The sequence below is a fragment of the Lytechinus variegatus genome, chromosome 2, assembly GCF_018143015.1.
Source record: "Lytechinus variegatus isolate NC3 chromosome 2, Lvar_3.0, whole genome shotgun sequence".
Taxonomy (NCBI): Eukaryota; Metazoa; Echinodermata; class Echinoidea; order Temnopleuroida; family Toxopneustidae; genus Lytechinus; species Lytechinus variegatus.
The window spans coordinates 31,032,218-31,054,316 of NC_054741.1; the positions used below are offsets into that span (position 1 = coordinate 31,032,218).

A 22,099-nucleotide genomic window follows, 5' to 3' on the forward strand; every position below is an offset into this window, starting at 1 on the left:
ATTTGAGAGCTACATATATTCCAGGGGTGATAATCGGGAAGCTTTCCCCGACAATATAGTTTGGTATTTGTTATTTATTGTTTAGTTTATTATTCTCTGGTAAAAATTATGATTTGTTCAAACTTGTACGGAGGTGAAAGAAGCCATCGCACTATTAACTTGAAAATATATATTTCGCGTACATTGTGACTAATAGCTATCTTTTTTATGTATTGTACATATTTTTGTGGTTCTATCTTGGGTCCAGGGTCCTGTTTCATAAAAACTTGTTTTAACAACAAATGCAAAATATCCATAGGCGGCGGAAGCGGGGGGGGGGGCAGGGGATTGTGTCCCCCCCCCTAATTTTGAGGTGGGGACGTTCCCCCTCCCCCTAATTTTTTTGTTGATAACCCTTTTTTCTCTTTTTTTTGCTTGTCAATTTTGTTTCCTGCGTCCCCCCATAAATTCACGTGGACCCCTTGAAATGTTTGTGGTCTCCCCAAAAAAATTTTGGTGATCCACTCGTAAAATTTACGTTGATAACTTTTTTTTTTTGGGGGGGGCTTGTCAAATTTTGTACCTGTTTCATTCCCAGAATTTCAGGTGGACCCCACTAAATTTTTTGGGCTTCCGCTGCCAATGAAAATATCTTCAACAAGTTTGCTATCAGCCAATCAGATTGTGGGATTTCAGTAGCTTTTAACTGTTATTGAAAATTTGTTATTAAAACAAGTTTTATGAAATAGGTCCCTGTTCTCGTAACATGATGGTTGACTTTCCCCGGTAGAGAGTCGTAATGATATCAACTTGATTGATGGTCTCAGTGAGGAAGGCTTGACAACCCTCGAAAGCGTAGGAAAAATATGTAATTTCACAAGTGCCATCTATATATGCTAGTTCAAAGTTCAGTATAACTTTTGAAACCAGTTAAGCACGAAACAAAAAAGAAGAAATTTTGATCGAACGAAGATAAAAATAAATTCAAACATTCCTGTAGATAAAAACCCCATCAAGATATTTCTTGTTATCATCTAATCGTATTGTTGTTTTCATCGAAACAGATATTCTCATTTCCGACGATGGCAGTTGCCTAGCAACAACGTCAGGGGCAGATTCATTCAGCAAGGAGTTGAAATCTCATTCAAACCAGTTAACCTTTGACCTGTATAACGTCACAATCGATTGTTCATATCTGATCCAGGCAAGTGACCCTTATTCCAGAGTAATGGTCGACTTTCGATGGTTTGATGTTAATAGAAGGTAAGTAAAAAAAAATGGACATAAATATCACACGAGATGTGGTGCAAATTTTGTCCCTACCCCCATTCTAATTGTTAGTGTGGATTAACAATATTCGTATCAAATTTGAAAATAGAAGTTTTATAAGTATTTCATCCAATCAATCAAGCGACAGTACCATTAATATTTTTCATGCCTATGTGAAAACATGTGGGTAAGTGTTAAATAAGTTTCCTTTCCACATTGTTGTGCTTCATTGATTCGTCGTTCACTGCGCTCACTCGTACGTTTATATATAGGGTGCTTTTGGAAAAGAAAGAATATGGCAAGCAAAGCGAAATAAAAAAAGGTAAAGTATATTAAGTAGAACCTCAATGAAAAGTAAAAAACACCACAAATAAAATAGGAGTAGGTCGGAGTATTTGAGTGTTGACGGTTCATTCCTCAATTCATTTTGCTTTTCATCATCTTCCAGCAGACATTTTTTATTCTCTGCCAAATCATTATCACCTTCCAGTAAATTCTTCGGACATAATAATATGTTTTAGAGCTCGAGAAATTCGTTTTAGGCTCATTCACATGCATTGCAAAAAGTTTGTACAGATGATGACGATGGTGCAAAATGACGATTAAAATGACGGAATGGGTGACGAAAATGTCGTCATGATGACGATGATCAATCACCAGCATTCTGAAATGGATGTAATTAAAATAATCCTATCACAATGTTTTAAAAACACATTTTCAGCACATGATAGCCTGTACAATGACGAAGAATGACAATAACCACTCTAGGATGACGATGATGAATTTACGGAAACGCCGAGCATATCAGAATGACTGTGACCATTATGGACTCCATTTTTTTAGGTATGGCTTTCCAAATGACAATTGTGATCATGCCAGTGTGCGAATTTTCGATGGTCCCATCGCATCCTCTAGCCAGCTCGGTGACACGCTGTGCGGTACAGACAGACCATCACTGGTTCTTTCCTCCGGGAGCAGCTTAAGGATGAGATTACAAACATCCGGGGATTTCAGTGTCTTCGACTTCAGAGCCATCTACACTGCGTTTTCAGAGAGTAATGAAAGTTCATAGACAGTCATGAACATCAATCAAAATCTTGAAGATCTGTAATTCTGACATCAAAATTGGCATGATTGCATAAAAAGACAAAGGCCTAACAGGCCTTACACTAAAGGTGCCGAAAGTTATTGAGAGTAATCGATAATAAGAAATGTATTTCTCACGGACGTACGGCTATCCCATTAGAAGGACTAAAGCTTAAAAAAGAAAAAAAATCACTGCACATTGTAGTTGAGGATGTACACATTGATTGAGGAGAAATATGTGTCCTTTCTTGAAACATGCTTCATTGTCCACGATATTTGGTTATTTATAGTTTTTTTATGTAAAATAATTTGAAATAGTGTTTGAATTAAAATGATATAGATTTACTTTCGGGATTCATTTATTTATTAGACTTTGTCAGAAAGACAGGGCATCTCAAAAACATTATTCAACCGCTTCCTTTCTCCGTAGATCTCCCACTTCTCTTTCCAAATTTCTGAGGGGGTGACTCCATCCCTCATGCTCCCCCTCAAGCTTCATCTTATTGATCTTCACATCACCATCCTCTCACATTCTTCTATCACCCTCTCTTCTATAACCTCTTTGCCCTTTTATCAGTGTTCCCCTCTCCTTCAACATGATAATCCACCTTTCATGATCTTGTTTCATCTAGATACGTCGTGTTCATCGTTCACGTGTACGACGACGGGTCGGTGCATCGACTCGACCGTGACGTGTGACAGGCAGGGGTATGGCAACTGCGGCGATGAGGACTTCAGCGACCAGGATGAAGGCAACTGCCCCGGTAAACACCCGATCAACGAGATCATTATTTTACTTTGAAGATGATTGTATTTTTTTTATTTCATCAAGAGTAAATGGGGAGCGTTTCATCAACATATTTATCCGACAGGTTATAAAATTTGACAACTTTGCTTGATTCTGATTGGCTGAGAGGCACTGTTGCTATGGTAACTGTCGGATAAGACAGGAATTGTCGAATAAAGCGTCTGACAAGTCTTTCCATTAAACGCACCCCTGTGTAATGTTGAGATGATTCACCCCCCCCCCCTCTCACCTATTTTCCAATTTAATGATCATAACGGTGACCATAGGCGGCGGAAGCGGGGGGGACGTGTCCCCCCTAAATTTGAGGAGGGGGGACGGTCCCCCCCCCTAAATTTGTTGTTGATGACCTTTTTTTTTTTTTTTTTTTTTGCTTGTCAATTTATTTTCGTACGTCCCCCCTAAAATTTTTGGGAACTTTTTTTTTTTCTTGTCAACAATTTTTTGGTTGTCCGCTCCTAAAATTTTTGGCTTCCGCCGCCAATGACGGTGACGATATAGAAAACTTGGTCACTACACTTGTACTTTTCCCTGAAGGTTATATTCTTGTCACTGGCGTAAAGATGGGGGTTGGGATCATGGACCCTCATTTTTCCGACAAAGAAAAACAAGTGAAAGGAAAGGCAAGGATAAAGATTATATTATTTCTGACTAACAAGTCAAATCCGTCACAAAATGCAACCATCTAAAGAAGAAAGATTGTGAATCACAAAATAGATTACCATTGAATTATTTTCATCTCGACAGTAATCTACACGTCACCCGACCTCCGCCCTCTTCTATACGCGGCCCTCGCCCTCATCCTCCCCTTCCTGTTCCTCCTCTACCTCTGTTTCTGGAGACCCGGCTACATGGTATGGGCCTGTGGTTGCTGGCGACGCCGAAGTTTGAGCGACTGTGGATGGTGCTGCCCCGTTCGAAGTCGAGGGCTGTGTCGTCGAATATGCACCTGTGGTCGACGAGCAACGAAGATGAACTCGGTCGGCAATATACGAGAAGGCAGGAAAATGCGCAGAGAGAAAATGTTGTAGTAGTGTTTCTTGCATTATTTCGAGAGGACTTGACAGACATTGTTTTGAGTACGCTAAGATTTTTTATTTGCATATAAAAACAAATGAATAGAATAAAAATGGAGGATGGTGAGCGGCAATAAGGACAACATTTAGCTAAAAGAATAAGAAGAGGAGGAGTGAGAGGAACATGAGGAGGACTCAGGGAGGTAGAGGGAGTGGAAGAGAAGAATATAAGAAAGAGGAAGAGGGGAAGAGAAAGATGGAGAAGAAAAAGAGAAACAAGAACAACAGCCAGTTTTTATGTTACTTGTATAATTTTCATTTTCTTCTTTGTTTTTTGTAATGATTTTTAAAAGTGTATTTAGTGTTTTTTTTTCTTGTTATATAAACTGTACAAAATGTGCTGAACTTGGTTAATGTGTATTTTTAATGCAAATAAAGGCGACAATGAATTGAAGTAATACTAGCCATGACAGTTCGCTTTCTTCTGATATTGTTTTGTCCTTCTAAGCTCTTCGAGAGTTTATTAACGTATAATTGAGCCGTAATTAAAATCGTTTTATCAGGCGCAATATATACCCATAGATTTACCATTATTCTATATTACTGTAAAGTCTTGGATTAAGTAATAAGAAATGTTATCCAGTACATTCTTATCTCCATTACTATATTTGAAATGTTGTACTTCCTTCTGATTTAATAATCCCCCTCCCCCCCCCCCCTCCATTCTCTCTCCCTCTCTATCTCTCTCTTTCCCTCTCGTGCTCCATTGTTCATTTCATTCTATTTCCTATTTTTAATGCTCTACATTTCTGTTTTATATATATATATATATATATATATATATATATATATATATATATATATACATATATATATATATATAATTTAAATCCACCACCAGCAAACTTTCTTCTTTGAAGCATACTTCCAAGTCAATATCCACAATAATTGGCCAATTAACCTTTATCAAGTTTGGTCACAATTCGCCCAATGTTGAGCGACATTGTAACCAATAATGTGATGCCCACATAAATTTACCGAAATTTCTAGTATACACTGTATATACTATATACCTAATATCCTTAATTGAAAAAAAGAATAACGATCCACTTTTTAGACAATAGATCATCAGAGCATCATCGAGGGGAATGCCAGTTGAATTATGAATATCACAGCCCTTGGCGTAGCAAGGGATTTTCAACAGGGGGGGGGGGCAAGTCGAGGGAACGAAGCAATCAACTGACGGAAGGGGTATCCCACTGTAGAGGGGTTTTTATATAGATAGTCGTGTTTGAAATAGGAGGGAATTATGAATTATGGACACAATCAGATAAGCTCGAAATCGAGTTTATTAACATTCAGTATTCAATCTAAACATTGACTTTAAGAATACATCGCAAATATTCTGATCGTGTTAAGTAAACATGATATTCCAGAGAGACGTCAATTTCTATTCTAACGCAGAAAAACAGCACTGAGCTGTGTGTAGTGAACATACAGCTAGCGTCCTCCGTTGCCAAGACAACGGCATGCTAATAATACGGAATATCCTTATGCCTTTACTGTGCGGTGTTTTAATTAACATCTAATTGCGACCTGGCAAAATCTGAAATCAATAAATGAGGATTTTGATCACAGATTAGATACGATGCGTGCCGTCTCCCTGGACAATTATTACAGAGGTTGTAATGTAGGCGATACAAGGTGAAGTGCATTTCCAGGGAAAAGTGTATTTTGATCTGAAGGAGAACTACCCGGCGCCATTTTGAAAAAAATCTGACACGGAAGCCTGCAGTTTGATATGATTTCAACACTGGATGAGACGGAAGAATTAACTGTCTTCTTTGTTTGTTTGTTTGTTTCAACTGGATATTCAGCAGTTAATTTTGATGGAATTTAGTGAATATGCTGTTGATTATGATCTGTCTGGGATACCAATAATAATTTAACATTATTATTTCCATTTTGCAAATATTATGACGGCGGCGCCCATGATAGTTATGAACGGCAAAAACAAAGAGCTATACCATCTTGAGAGAGAAAAAGTGAGAATTGGAAATTACTGATTTCAACATGTCAATAATATGTTAACGTCTTCTTGAGTAGGTCTATAAGGATCTTTAATCCCAGATCATATTACAACAATGGCGACGTCGCAGCTCATTGTAGGTTTGGTGAATATTCTTTTCGTCATCGTCAGCGGAAGTACAAATACAGGTAATTTCATGATTTGATTTTACATGCTTTTTCATCTCTTCGCTTATTTTAACTATTCTCCTCTGATCTCCATCAAAATCCTCCTCTTAATCATCTTCATTATAATTATTATCAGTATAAAGAAAATGCAGTATCAAACAAAACAAGACAAGTATAACATTTAAAGTTTAAAGATCAAAGTATAACATGCTTCCCTAATAGTATTTTGGTATTTGTCAAAAATAATACCATATACACGTCTTACCTGCTGCTTTCTGTGTACATTTTACCCAGCCCGTAAAAGTGTACCCCATAAATCCTGTCCCTTATCAAGAAATTTTAGAGTGTGTAATTTCAAGACAGACTGAGGAACAAAACAAAAGTGATTATCCCCTTTCCATCGTTTGTTTTTTTTGGGGGGGGGTGGTCCCTCTCTCTACAAAACACACCCCTTGTGTCATTGTTGACATAATCTTGAATGCGACAAGCGCGAATTGCCTCTTAACCATCGAATATGAATTTGATGTTCTTAGCCAGAAAAAAAATGCTACTCTTTTTTTCTGGCCGCCAACTGAATAAAGAGACGTCTTATGTGAAATAATATTTAAGTATACTAGCATGATGAATTTTTATGGTTATGGTACAAATAAGACTAGGATTAAGGAAACAAATTGGTTTATAATAGCTATATTCGATGAATATCAGATTTTGATCAGATTTCACTCCGTATGTCAGAGCGTTATCATACAATTTTAAGCTCATTTTGTTCTGAAAGTTTAGCAATATCTTTTTAAATCCCTTTATTTTTCATGATGCCGTATGAAGTTGTTCTGACAAGCGTCTGTGATGCAAGTCTTCAGAAAAAGGACGCTAGCTTCATTGTGACGTCAGCAACCTTCGAGAACATCACCGGCCCTCAGGATTGCACCGTGGTCGTCCAGGCTCTCAAGTCAAATCAAATGATCGCTGCAGTCTTCGTTCCACCATTCCTACTCGAAGGTATATGCTTCCCGTCATGATGTAATGTTATATTAATCAAAATAGCCCCTAACCCCATCACCTCCATGTTAATATTTAAGGGCAAATTAAAACACGGACCACCCCTCTCAATCTTCCCAAATATTTTTGACAGCTTGAAAAAAACAATATGCAATGTAAAAATATGTTAAACAAGTATTGGAACGCACTCAATAAAAACAAGCACCTGCTGCTTTCTGGGGGTTTTTACGCCTTTTTTCTTGTACATAAATAATAATAATAATAATAACTCTTATTTACCCAGGGTAGCCACTCTCAGCTGTAAGCTGTTCTTCCAGCGGGCCCTGCATAACATAATATGTTATTATTACCCTTCTCCATTCTAAATGCTGAGCGCCAAGCAAGAAGGCAGAAGGTCCCATTTTTATAAGTCTTTGGTATGACTCGGCCGGGGATCGAACCCACAACCTCCCGTTCATGAGGCGGACGCTCTACCACTGAGCCATATATTATATTGGATTATATATTGGATTTACATCCACTGTTATACTAGTATATTACTGGGGATCGTTTCATGAAAAGACATGTCGGACGTTTTATCCGACAAGTCCCATCTTATCCGACAGTTACCATAGTAACAGTGACTCTAGTCAGCCAATCACGATCAAGGAAAGATGTCAGATCCGACAACTTGTTGGACCAAAAATGTTGATGGAACGCTCCCTGATCTGTTTATTTTATATGAAATTGGATGTAACTTGTGTATATCAATCGGAAGAAAATGAATGTTTAATTGAATTGAATTAAAATAGTATTCAAACTCATCAGCTTTTCAGTGTGTCCACTCGTAAATTCTGTATTATAATTTGGACATTTTTTGTAACTTTTAATTGCCGCCCGATCCAAAACATTATTCGACGCCTCTTGCTACTACTACTACAACCCATAGGCGGCGGAAGCGGAATTTGTTGTTCATAACCTTCTTTTTTTTGCTTGTCAATTTTGTTTCCTGCGTCCCCCCCCCCCTGAATTCACGTGAACCCCCCCCCTGAAATGTTTGTGGTCCCCCCTAAAATTTAGGTTGATGACCTTTTTTTTTTTTGCTTGTCAAAAAATTTGGTGATCCACTCCTAAATTTAGGTTGATAGCCTTTTTTTGGGGGGGGGCTTGTGAATTTTTTACCTGTGTCCATCCCAAAATTTCAGGTGGGCCCCCTAAATTTTTGGGCTTCCGACGCCAATTCTACTACTACTACTACTTCTACTACTACTACTTCTACTACTACTACTACTATTACTATTACTTCTGCTACTACTATTACTACTACTTCTGCTACTACTACCCCTACTACTACCACCACCACCACCACCAGCAAAAGTCATCACTTTTTGAACAAGCGATAATCCGTGATATCAATAAATCAAAACCACGTAATTATAATGATAATCAATCATCAAGCTTACTTGATAAATTATGATCTGTATTTCTTTTGAATAGCATGAGGATTAAATGACAAACAATAACACAGAAGGCAAAAATCACAATGCTGATCAAATCTATAAAACAAGGTCTACCTTGAGGTAAAACTCAAATCTTTGCTTGCGTGCATGTCGAATATCCGAGTGTCAATATCCCAGATTTCCTCAAAAAGTTTAAATACATCGGGCTAATTTTTTAAAGGATTTTCTTAATGATAGCAAACGAGATAAAAGGGTCTTTCTTTATATTAATTGGCGGTAATAATATTCTCCGCTGGATTAAGTTGTCTATCCATTATTATTTCTTCGTAATGTTTGTCGAATTGGATGTCCTGCTTTGGGATATGCCCATTGCTAATTTATACCTCAGTCATATTTTCCCTAGGGTGGTCGTACGGCGAGTCTTACACAGCCGTTTTATTCATTTTATTCATACCACCTCAAAGTAGCTGGTACCAAAAAATGTTAAAACGGCTGTTTTCGACTCGCCGTAGGGGAAATGTGATTGAGGGATAAGTGATCATAGCTTTGAGGGCACTAATTAGGTCGGGAATTTGAATAAATAAGATTCATTTCTCCTTCATCATTTGGGCATAATCATGTCAATTATAATACCAAAACATAATATTAGCAGTTGAAAAGATCAAAGATCATGAAGATTGTGTCACTTTTTTTCTTTTCTTGGGGGGTGGGGCTCACGTTCACATTCAGCCGCTGTAATTTTGAAGCAAGATAATTATCATTACCTACTCCAGCTACTCTAGATAAAATCGTGACTCATTGATTTTTATATTATACGTTATTGTTGAATCTTCATTTCAGGGTTGTACAATATCAATGGTATTTGGAAAATTGTGTAGAATGAAGTACACAATCAAGGGGCGATATTTTATTTGGTATAATGTGTATGCAGGGGTGACCCCATACTAGTTTGATAGAGGTGCAAGATGCTTCACCAGTGTGCCCCTTCAAACACTGAATACGAACAGAAAACATTTCATTCTTCTTCTTTTAAACAGACGATGAAAATAACCCAAGTATACCAGACGGACAAGGTTGCAGAAGATCCTCTCTGATGATATGGGATGGAGATGACTATGAGACGGACGAGCTGATTGGTCGATACTGCGGCACAGAGACTCCTGTAAGCTTCGACTCTACTGGTCAGTTCTTGACAGTCAGGCTCACTCTCAACGAATCAGCCGCGGCCAACATCACACTCCTCGTCACTTCATTTGATAATGGTAAGAGCACTGGCGTACTGGTTGGGACTCGGGCTGCTACCCCCCCCCCCCCCTGTTTTCCATTTGCTGATTGGTACTTATTATTAAATCACGGTATTGTATTTTGAACATAATAAATTTAATATCTTTTGTGTGCCAAATAGATTATTAAGACTATTCACATTTCAATTAACTGAGTTTTATCTTGCTTTTCTTTCTCTCCCTCGCAAATAGTGCATCGCGTACAAAAACTCACCCCTCAAAAATGCTGGTAAATATATAATGACGCCACTGCAAGGAGCATAATTGGTATTCCTCAAAAGTCAGATTACATGTCTCTCCACTGACAAATCCAACATTATCTTGTTGGTTATGATTTATATCTTTTAAAAATTGTTGACATGATATACTACTAGTATTGTAAAAAGGAAATATGATAATCCGCTTGTTTCAGCCTTTTTCCTCCTACTAAGAAGAAGAAAAGAAGAAAAAATGAGAAGCGAAAGGATGATAAGGAGAAGGGGAGGAATAAAAAAGAGAGAAAAGGAAGACAAAAAACAGGAATAGAAGAACAAGAAAAAGAAAACAAGAGAAACAGAAGACGAACTTAAGAGAGGAGGAAGATGGAGGAGTAAAATGAGAATCCTAAAAACAAAAGAAACAAAAAGAAGGGTGAGATGAAATGAGACATACAACGAGAAAGAAAGTTGGAAAAAAAAGTCCATTATGATACACGTTTTGTTGATGAAGTTCTCCGCTATCATGCTGCCATCAGGGAGTAACATCGATTATTCTTCATTCTTCAATAATTATTCTACTTTTCTCCCATCCTTATTACATCAAGAGTCAGTACGTCATCTCGATTTTTTTCTACCTAGCAGTATAATCATCCAATGAACTTTATTTTCCTTTTCAGGTGCATGTGATGACGATGTCACTGAGCTGAGATGCAACAACGGACGATGCGTGCCGCGCTCTGTCCGCTGTGATTTCGCCAACAACTGTGGCGACAATTCAGACCAATTCGTCCATGAACCAGCATTCTGCTCTGGTAAAACTAAAATCTTTGTTACAAAAACTTCCTTTTTTACAAGTTCATACCCGTGCAACGTAATAAGAATCTTGTCTTTGAGAAAGCCTCCTTGCAGAACGATCTCGTAGACTATTAAAAGTCTGAGGAAAACATACAAGAAATGTTGGCCGGGGTAACGCCGAGCATAAAGATTATGGGAATAAAATCAAAAGAAAAACATTACTACACAGATGATGGAGATGAAATCGGTAGTACATGTATATTCAACATTCTAAATTATCCCGTTCTCTGCAGTTATCGTCTTGTGGAACAGTTGAAGAACTTATAGTTTTTATCAACATTTAGGGGAATTTCTCCTATATACGTTTCCATTTATGAGGATTCTCAATGTGCATTCCTAATGTTTTAAATGCATTCAGGGGCGGAGCCAGGGTACTTAAGTGGGGTGGGGCAGAAATACGATCTAAAGCTGACGTCATTTTTTAGAATCCCACACTCTGACCACTTTTTGATGGTCAGTTTTCTTTTTTTTAACTCTCAAGTCTCAACCCTCCACCACCTCCGTTTTTTTTCAAATAATATTTCACTATATAAGTAATCAAAGAGGGACGTCCCTTGTCCCATGTGACACTGATCTGCGACATGCAGTTGTCTAACCCCTTTTCTCCTATTTTTTTAAATCCCATTTTAAGAATCTGACGATTCAACCGACTCCGAATCCTACCTATGGCTCTGGGTCCTACTCGGCATCATTGGTGCCCTCTTGATGGCGTTCATCCTCTATTGGTTGCTATGGCGACCGGGCTACATCATCTGGAGACTCGGATGTTGTCGGAACCTCTGGTATGGGTGCTGCAAGGGCGCCAATTCAAAATGCTGCGTAAAGTCCCGCAGGTATAACAAAGGATCTCAAGGAAATAAGAGTGGGCTAGGAGCGGGTCACCAAGACGGGATGCAATACCACGATGCAGCCCACGAGAATGACGACGACGATGATAATGTATCTAGAGGATGTTTTTGCTGCCGGTGTTGTCGATGTTGCTCCTCAAACGATCGGAGGTCAAATCGTCATCCAAGTCAAGGATCGAATTCCAGCATGACCCCACTCCAGCGACCTGGGCTCCGCAAAGAGGGGCTAATGTTACCCCCTGACGCGGGGGAGAGACCAAGGCTTGAACGTGAGGGGGTAATGTTACCACCCGGTGCGGGGGAAAGACCACGACTCCAACGTGAGGGTTTGTTGTTGCCCCCCGATGCTATCCGTCCATCGTTATACAAGGAAGATTTGATCGTACCCCAATATGGACCCAGGCCACAACTCAATAAAGATGGGGTTATACTTCCCCCGTCAGAGGAACAAGGGAGGATACAACCAATGTCTTTTGGTATCTACCACGAGGACACCATTTTACCCCCACCATCAACTCTTATTACCCCTTCTCTCTTGGAGGACTGTCAAAAAGACTGGGATGGTGGACATGCTCGAGAGGCTCGATGAGAAAAAAAGGAAGATAAACTGATTAAATTGAAGATTTATACAAATTTACAAGTACCAATAATATATCAAGGAGATATCTCCTTGAATATATTCAGTACATATTTCCATGTATATGTATTTTTCATCCTTTTCTTTGGGGAATTTGAGCAAGAGCTTTGAAGTTCGAACGAAGGATCGATTGATTTGAAAAAAATATTGTAAATGGTAATATGTTAAACCTTACAAAGATGGGACTAAAAATATATCCATTTTTGATCATTGATTTGTGAAGATGATCAAATTTGATCATTCATTTGTAAAGAGCAAAACGCTGTAATAAACTAGTATATTTGGAATAAAAGATATTCTTTGAGATTTGCAATTTGCTTGTATGTTGATAATGTATATAATAGTCGCGTTTGATAATCCTTAATTTAAAAAGAGATTAGTTGAAGCAATAACACTGCCCAACAGAGAGGTAGAGATGATTAAGTGTGCTAGGTTAAAAGGTTAAACTTTGCACCTTTGCCAATGCCACACCGGGAGCTCATTTAAAAGTGCTTTTCTTTCTGAAAGATACCAAATTTCAATACAAAAGTTGCTCCTGATCTTCAGCTTTCACAGTAAATAACATCATTAAAGGTGCAATGTCAAACCTGTGGCTGTGTGAGAGTGATGAAGGGGACAGATGTGGTGAAATGTCACTGAATCGTTCCTTCTCCATCTTTCTCCGACTCTTTCTCTCTCTCTCCTTCTTTTGCTCCCTTTCTCCAAATCTCTTTCTCAGACACATATCCCCTCCCCACACAGACATACACATGATACTCTTACAGTCTCACCTTTTACTATATCTCTCTCACTGCTTGTCTATACACTTTTCTCCACCTATATTGACTTTGGTTTCCTTCTCTGATCATCTAAATCAGGTAAAAGAAGAGGGCAATATATGGTGTTCACTATTAAGAATGCAGGCTTAACACAAGGAATAGACTTGTGTCTAAGTGTAATTTGTAAAATAAACTTTTAATATCATGTTTGTGTACAAAGCAGAAAGACAGATTCAATATCTCCAATTATTTTCATGTAGAAACATGCATCTTTAAGACATTTTGAAATTCAAGAATAGCACGCTGTTCCTCATCTATAACAGCTGTATTACATAACGGGGTCCTGCTGAATACTATTACAGTAGCTTTCCCATCTTGGTAACTACCAGGAAATGTTGATTTCATTAGCTGCTGAGACCTGTTACCAAAGTATGTTTACCATTAATTACCATTAATAACAGTTTTCATAAAAATAACTTGCATGTAGCAGGTGCCATCACACCAGTTGCATAAAATTCTGTAAAGATGGTGAAACGAAGGCTTAATTCTATAAAAAAAAAGTAAAAAACAAGTCTAAGAACTTACTTAAAAAATAGCTACTTAATTTGCAATAAAGCAGAACAACTCTAGCTCATCTATAATTATGCTTTGCCTCCCTCCGGCACTACCAACTTTAGGCTAAAGCTTGAAGGCTGATCGGAACCGGATGCATGTTTCAGTCGACTTCAGGCAAATTTCTGTGATCTCAAACGAGTGTGCTATTCTTAATTGAATACTCATCTACAAAAAGCATGATCTTACACTCAACACGAGTAAGTGTTATATGCATGTACTTGTACAACATGTAACACTTTTGTTCAATTCAAATTATGTACATGATCTAAATTAAGACTTCCTTTATTTCTCTACAAAATATTATAGAAAAATATATCATGAAACTATCATCACAATACAACTACATGTTTTAGGTTGTTCTGAGCTTTGTAACAATATTATATTGAGTCACTTACATTGATATTTGGACGGATACAATGATAAATAGAAAGACAAACAGCACACCCAGGAATGCTTAAAGTATATTCACAATTATCGCAAATATATGTATGAAAGACGAGGAGTTCTAGAGTACTTTCAGTGTAAGATATTTATATACAAGTATAAAAAATAATCAATTATATATGTATGATTTCAAAAAGCACTTGATTGATAATTTGTCAAATATATATATTTTTTTTTATACAATTTATAGATGAAAGGATATATAAGATAGAAAAGTAATGGTTTTCAAGAAAGACCACAAGCAACCCAAAGAGCATTACAATGTACATATGTATGTAATTTGGTAATAATTTCTTTCCCCTCTTTCATGATATTAAATGTTGTTGAAAAATAAGATTTGTTACACCCATTTTCATCACTTCGTGGGAAGCATTCCCAACACAGGGGAATTTTATGATGCGCCTCATCAGTAGATTCCAGGGCCCAGTCTCACAAAGAGTTACCAATGGTGTGATCAACCACTACTATGGAAAGCCAGCAACGTCAACATCAAAATTGCATGTGTTGTTCAAAATATTTTCCAGATATGCTAAAAATCCTTACATTCATTGTTTTCTTGAAAATTTAGTGTGCTTCTCTTTGTTTTCAATTTTACAAAGGACATTGTGCAAAGTTCCTGTAGAAAAAAACTATGACAAAGATGGATTTCCGTAAAGTTGGGGTTGATTGGATCAATCTTAACTCTTAGTAAGATGGGGCCCAGGCCAGGTAAATTCACCTGACAAAATTGTACTTGTGAATGTCCAGTCACTTACAAAGATTTCAAGCAGTTTGCCATTTTGACATTGTATGAACTCTTGAAAAAAAATTATTATTATTATATTCTAGGCATCTGCTGCAGCAGGTACTATCGGAATCAGAATAAATTCATTGAGTTGCATGGTCTTTAAGATAGATAACTAACAAAACACGAACGTACAAAGGTATGCTTACAGAGCCCATTTCAAAGTAGACAATGATGTCTTTTCAAAGTATGTATTTTGAGAAACTAGAATAAAATTTCAACAAATTGGGTCTCGAGGAAAATCAATTTCTATAGAGAAATGATAACCCAAAACACATGATTTCAACTGTGTAAAGTGTGTGCATTTTTTGCGATCAACCATTATTAATGTTGGATTCCTTACACATTTTGGCGGGCCAACTACACTTTGCTAACTTAACCAAGAGGCCTGTCATGTCTATTCCTGCTCCATCACTTGCCCCAGAAGTCTTTATTGCTATACTCGTTGTCCACCCGGGAGTTGTCCATGTCGGCTCTGAGCTGCTTCACAAGCTTGTTGGAGCGGAACTTCTGTGCAAGTGATCTGGCAATGAAAATGACGATGACAACGACCACGATGCCTCCAAGAGCGATGAGGACAAGCTGACCTAGTGTTAGCCCACTGGATGTTTCGATGACATCTAATCAAAGTAAATAGAGGAGACCAAAAGTATATAGATATTGTTTCATACTAATGAGGTAAACATAAATAGGTACATGAAGTGTTTGCTTCAATAAAAAATATAGTAGTGAGGGAGGACTGGGATTTACATTATCTTTCTTTAGATGTAATCTTGGGGGAAAAAATTAAGCACTGAACACTTTAACTGTAGAGGTAGTGATCAGAGCTCCAGAGGCTTAAAATATTGAAATGATAAAGATCTGAAAAAGACAATAAGTAACAATGCTGCATGGCAGTATTTGCCACATCTCTGAGAAAAAGAGATTCAGGATCCTCCAAGGTTTCACTCAAAACGCATTGCTTATCAGATATTTGCGTGAGAAGGCATCTGAATATGTAAAATGTTATTTAAACAGATTCAAAGCACTGCAACTGCTGTGAATCATTATCACTATAACAAAGTGGATCCTTGTTATTTGATAATCCATCCTCATCTCCAAACCATAATCGGTGATACAAGGTGTATCTGACAATTTGTCATCTAGTCTCACCACCATGTAAACCTGCAAAGCTCAAAAGTATTTGTCTCTGCTACAGCAAAGCAATGATTACAAGTAACTTTTGTGAAGCATGAAGAAAAGAAGACATTCGAGTTGCTTACCCATGCATTGTGCCTCATCACTGTTATCTCCACAGTTGTCCAGTGAATCACAGATGAGAGAGTAATCAATACACCGACTGTTGTTACACTGAAACTGACCTGCTGAACATGGTGCTGAAGAAGAATGTGAATGAAGAAGGATGTTAGCTTTCACATGTAGCTAAATTCTCATCATTTATTATGCCCATACCATTAAACTTACATTGTTGAATTTATATTCTATAAAAGGCAAATTTTTTGGCATACATTTATTAGCAAATATTTGGCATACTTTTATCAGCCAATATTTTGGCAGACATGAATCCAACTTTTTCACACTTGACCCAGGGGAGGTTTTAAATGTCATGGTACCCAACAGGTATAAGTTCCTGCAACTTCCTTGAAATGTTTGTGTTCTGTAAAAGGTTGTCGGGCTATAGCTAGGGTAAAATAAGTATCAAAAGTCCCTTGAAAGTGCCTAAGGTGTCTGATAACATGATATCTTTGTACAAGAATGGAATTAATCCAATTTTCAAAATCTAAATTACTATTTTTCATCAGTGAAAATTGCATGGAACAGAGGCATCTCATCTCCCTTATCTTCAAAAGTTTAAAACCACATTTAACCATTCGGCGCGTTTCTACAGACAATCGTAAAACGGTATTACCCACGTAAGTATCCAGAATAACTTCCCTGGAGAGACAAGTGCGATCGCATTGCACAAAATACGGTTTCTCATAACCGCCTCTGGGAGGTGGTTATTGCCGTGTCGATCCGTTTGTTTGCAACGCGGCATGTGAGTTAAATTTAATTATTCATTCGGTAAAAACAGGTTGGTTTGAGGGCAATACGATTTTTCGATTCCGGAAAGATAATCCGTTTTTAACGATTCTCTGTAGAACCACGCCGTTTTTTGTTTCACGCCTAGAACAATACAACTCTGGAGTTTTAAAAACTGTACAACTGTATACATTTTCATGTAGATTCAAATGCAGCAATACCATTATGTAGAATACTATGTACACTAGCTATAACAGCAAAGCCTTGTTTCACAGACACATGAAACTTCAAAGACCTCGAGCTCCACCTGTATGCGACTCACCATCTTCAAACACTGTGTACAGAATTCCGAATCCGAGGCTAACCCCTGTATCATCTGTTTCAAACACAAACGTCACATTGCTACTGGTTGAGACCACCTCGGACAGGGATTGTCGGCCGCAGAGTTTTGGGGTCAAAGGGGGCGCCATGTCGGACTCTCCATCGTGCAATCTTAAACTGTCCACACATGCTCCTGAAGTATGCAAAGACAAAATAAATATTTAATAAACAGGAAATTGAAAAAAATTGATTTTGTTAATGATTTAAATAAAGGTTATTGTTTTTTAATAAACATTCAGTGAAATTCCTGAAATAGACATATTTTACCACTTGTGGAAGCAATACTAATCATGAAGAGATTACATGAAATTTAGAAACCCTAACACTAATAACCCCCCCCCCCTTCCCCATACGTAAACATAAAGCAAGTTTGAAGTTGGACCTTCAAACAGTTCTTTAGTCATCGTTAGAATGGGGTACGTTCAGGTAGGTATACAATGGCCTCTGTGAACCTGATACCCAAAATCATAATCTGGGCCCCAAAACACAAAGGTTAGCAGTTGATCGTGAATTTGAAAGAGCAATTCTGATTGGTTCCTAGTCAGCCTACTGACCAAAATGCGCATGCAACAACGATACTGATAGGCCAATTAATTCAGCGATTGATTGCTAAACTTTGTGTTACGGGACCCAGATCATGGTCATCCCAATAATTGCATACTTGGACCGAGTTTGAAATTGATCGGTCAAACAAATGTTTTTTTTTAATTATCTCGAGAACAAAAAAAGAAGGGATGGTCAACCAGAAAACATGATGTCTCTGGAAACCATCTGGGGGGGGGGGCATAAAAATAATAACAAGATATTGATGATAATGTTGATGACATGATAATGATTCCATAAACAGATAAGTGTAATGATGTTAAAAAGGATATGTAAAGATAATGATAAAGAGTATGATGAGAATGATGGACAAGATGGTTACATGTATAACAATGAAAATTAGAAGGATGAAAACTGATATCAAATGCTGTCTTTATTTTACCATTTACTGCCTCTTCTAAGACAAATCTGTTGAACTGTAAGAGCAGCTTCTTGCTTGGCTCTGTTGAGAGGACAACGTGGCAGTCCTGATTATTTCTGTATCGCAGACTACTGTCGGGCTCTACAAGGCCTGTGATATCTGCTAGGATTGTGGTATTGCAGCTATTGTACAGATACGCTGAAAGATACAATAAAATAATCAAATGAGAATATCTTGGGTGAAGAAAATATATTAAAAGAATAACAACATGTAGACTATTTACAAATCAAGTGGAACGTCTTTGGCAGTCTCGCCATGGTGACTTTTACATCATACATGTATATTATTTTTAACCTTCTCCATATTTTTGTTTTCAATTTTGGGTGGTTGTCGCTAAAGGAGCTCTTCCCCTAGACGGTCATTCACATTTCGATTACAGAGATTCAAGTTTCGAGCCCTAGTCATATCTTTTGGATGGTGATGTAAAAGGTCAGTCCCAGACGTAAATAATCATATCTGATTGATGCACGTCTGACAAAACTCAAAACACACACACACAGTTGTTTGCCTGATTTCCACCGCAGTATGAAAGGATCTTCGGAGCATCTTGGCCGAGACTTGGAGGTAACTAAGAGTTAATTATATTTTTAAAACAATTTGGATATACATGTATGTTGAACATTAGATCTAATGTTAGACAAATGTTAGACAAATCAAGGACAGGTAGATCTACATGTAGATCTAGTTGATAATTAAGAATAACTAAATAATTAAGAGTCTATGCACTGAAGACGAAGTTCTTTTGCCTTTATATTTTAGTTGGCTTTCCTGGGAAAAATTGTGGCATGTTTTATCACCCCAAATTCGTGTGATAAAGGACAAATCAAATGCGAATCCCCAGGGGGGGACTCGACCAAAAAAGTGGTGGGGGTGTGCCGCGGGCGAGACAAAAAACGGGGGCCTTGGAGCGGGCTTATTGTAAAAAGGAGGGTCCTAGGAACGGGCTTCGGAACGACAAATGTTTGTGAAAACGGGGGTCCTTGGAACGGATCACCAGCGTGTGAGTGCGTATGCATCCCTATGGAACGGTCATGCGTGCATGATGCAGACAGCGCGGCCTCCGCCGGTGGAGCTCTACGGCCGCCTTTCACCAAAATTGCAGCTCATTCAATGCGATCGGAGCGGCGTAACGAAAAATATGCGATGCTTTGGAGCGGATTTCTCTCTTCTTTTTTCACGATAAGAAGAAAATGCTATGCCTTGGAGCGGCTTTCTTTGTTCTTTTTCTCAACAAGGCAAAAATGCTATGCCTTGGAACGGAAATTTGAGTGTGAAAATGGGGGTCCCCTCCGCGGCACATACCCACTATGCATTATATACTGAGTGCCCCCCCCCCCCGGTGTCCATCATCAAAACACATACTTGTACGAGGTTAGTATAGCATGATACTATTAGCATGCGCAGGGCAAGGGGCCGCGGAAGCGAGGGGCCTTCAGCCCCCCTAGCCAGGAGGCGTTCTGGGGTAAAAATCATAGTACTATTCGTACCTTTTACCCCCTAACGCCAGGCACTTGCCCGTATAGGGCCGCACGTCGGAAAGGAAAATGCAACTATACAAATGCACCAAACAGCGCCTTATAATTTGAATCTGACGTTAACACTTCTGTACATGGGTATAAATATCGGTTAGGAAGGTTTGGTATGTTTGGTAATGAAAGGGAACAAAAATCGCAGAAATGGGATGAAGAAATAAAAGTAGAAGAGAGTTTCCTACTCACATTTGTTGTCTTCGCCATCTTGGATCCATTGTTAATGCAACCTAGTTACGTGACGCTTATAGAGGGCGGCAAAATCAAGTGCTAAAATGTCCCGCTTCAACCACTGAACCAGGGGGGTGTTTCATCAATATTGTCGCGCGACAACTATCAGCGCTGACAGTTGTCGCGTGACAATATTGATGAAACACCCCCCTGGTTCAGTGGTTGAAGCGGGACATTTTAGAACTTGATTTTGCCGCCCTCTATAAGCGTCACGTAACTAGGTTGCATTAACAATGGATCCAAGATGGCGAAGACAACAAATGTGAGTAGGAAACTCTCTTCTACTTTTATTTCTTCATCCCATTTCTGCGATTTTTGTTCCCTTTCATTACCAAACATACCAAACCTTCCTAACCGATATTTATACCCATGTACAGAAGTGTTAACGTCAGATTCAAATTATAAGGCACTGTTTGGTGCATTTGTATAGTTGCATTTTCCTTTCCGACGTGCGGCCCTATACGGGCAAGTGCCTGGCGTTAGGGGGTAAAAGGTACGAATAGTACTATGATTTTTACCCCAGAACGCCTCCTGGCTAAACCCCCCCCCCCACATTTTTTACAAAACTGTGTGTTGCATGTACAAAAAATGTAAAAATGACCATATAATTATGATTTTTTGCATGGTCAGCCCCCCCCCCCCCTTGAAAACCGTTCCGTGGCCCCTGGCATGTGTGTGAGTGGGGTGAGTGCAGTGAACAAAGTGACAAAAGCCAGCCAATGACGACTTAAACTTCTACTTACGCAGAAATAAGTATGCGGGACAATGTTGTACTGGAGGTACGGACCCAGGAAATTTGAGTGATGTTTATAATGATATTATACTCTCATTATCTCAATTTCATTTAATTCAATTAAATTAATCATACTCACAAACTTGTATTCCCTCTCCAAATGCAGTGAAAATCGAAAGAATTAACATAAAAACGCTTAAATCTCTGCTCCTTCTCGGAGATAAAATCTTCACATCAATTGCCATTTTGTTTGGGTTAATCCATCAGATGCAGAATTAAGGGGTGACGTAATGAGGGACATACTTAGTAACAATTTACGGATGATGAAACAGATCTAGGCTAAATCATTCCTCATCAATCTGTTATTATATTTATATCTGTTGCAGTTACATAATGAAACAAATTTTCCGTATACCATTACATTTTCTATAAAAAAAATCAACTCAAAAGTTGAGATAGTTCGTCGTACGTACATCCTTATACCCTTTACAGAATGTTTTCATCCAATATTGTTGATCATTGCCATGCAACAATAAATCGGATATCAATGCAGGCTGATGGATTGGACCAATATACTATATATTCACTGCACTATGTACATTGTGACATTTGATTTCGAAACTTTCTTTTTAAACTTCACTCTCTCCAAAGTACAATCACGGGCGTATACCCCCCCCTTCGGGAGATGGGGGTTAGGCCGGCCCTCGCTCCCCCACTTCTGGGGGATGGCATGTACAATCACCCCCCCCCCCCCCTTTCAGACAGAAAGTTTACCCTGAAAAAAAGTTTTTGAAAAAAAGAGGAGAAAAACAATAAAATATATATTGGCGAAGGTTCCAGAAAAATCCATGAAATGATATAAAACTTGTTAAAATTTCAATGATTTGAGTTGTGACGCTATATGCGAGCAGCTTTCCTACATATCGTAGGCTTGACTTGAATTAGAAAAAGAAATAAAACAAGTATAAC

At 38.3% G+C, this 22,099-nt stretch overlaps 3 protein-coding genes across 3 annotated transcripts; 2 read left to right on the forward strand and 1 right to left on the reverse strand.

The window, feature by feature from the left end:
• The first annotated feature begins 2,017 nt into the window (after positions 1-2,017).
• On the forward strand, positions 2,018-4,170 carry LOC121409736. The gene is made up of 3 exons (XM_041601643.1): positions 2,018-2,303; positions 2,967-3,098; positions 3,887-4,170. Exons 1-3 carry the CDS (start codon positions 2,018-2,020, stop codon positions 4,168-4,170), a joined length of 702 nt encoding a protein of 233 aa, XP_041457577.1.
• Positions 4,171-6,123: 1,953 nt separating this feature from the next.
• On the forward strand, positions 6,124-12,673 carry LOC121409431. Its single transcript, XM_041601366.1, has 5 exons — positions 6,124-6,372; positions 7,177-7,350; positions 9,827-10,051; positions 10,947-11,081; positions 11,756-12,673. The coding sequence occupies exons 1-5, from the start codon at positions 6,300-6,302 to the stop codon at positions 12,559-12,561; spliced, it is 1,413 nt and encodes a 470-aa protein (XP_041457300.1). The 5' UTR covers positions 6,124-6,299; the 3' UTR covers positions 12,562-12,673.
• A 2,380-nt stretch (positions 12,674-15,053) lies between these two features.
• On the reverse strand, positions 15,054-21,399 carry LOC121407835 (low-density lipoprotein receptor-related protein 12-like). Its single transcript, XM_041599066.1, has 5 exons — positions 21,270-21,399; positions 18,599-18,775; positions 17,555-17,746; positions 16,473-16,586; positions 15,054-15,830 (listed from the first exon to the last, which is right to left on the reverse strand). The coding sequence occupies exons 1-5, from the start codon at positions 21,373-21,375 to the stop codon at positions 15,622-15,624; spliced, it is 798 nt and encodes a 265-aa protein (XP_041455000.1). The 5' UTR covers positions 21,376-21,399; the 3' UTR covers positions 15,054-15,621.
• Between the last annotated feature and the right edge of the window lie 700 nt (positions 21,400-22,099).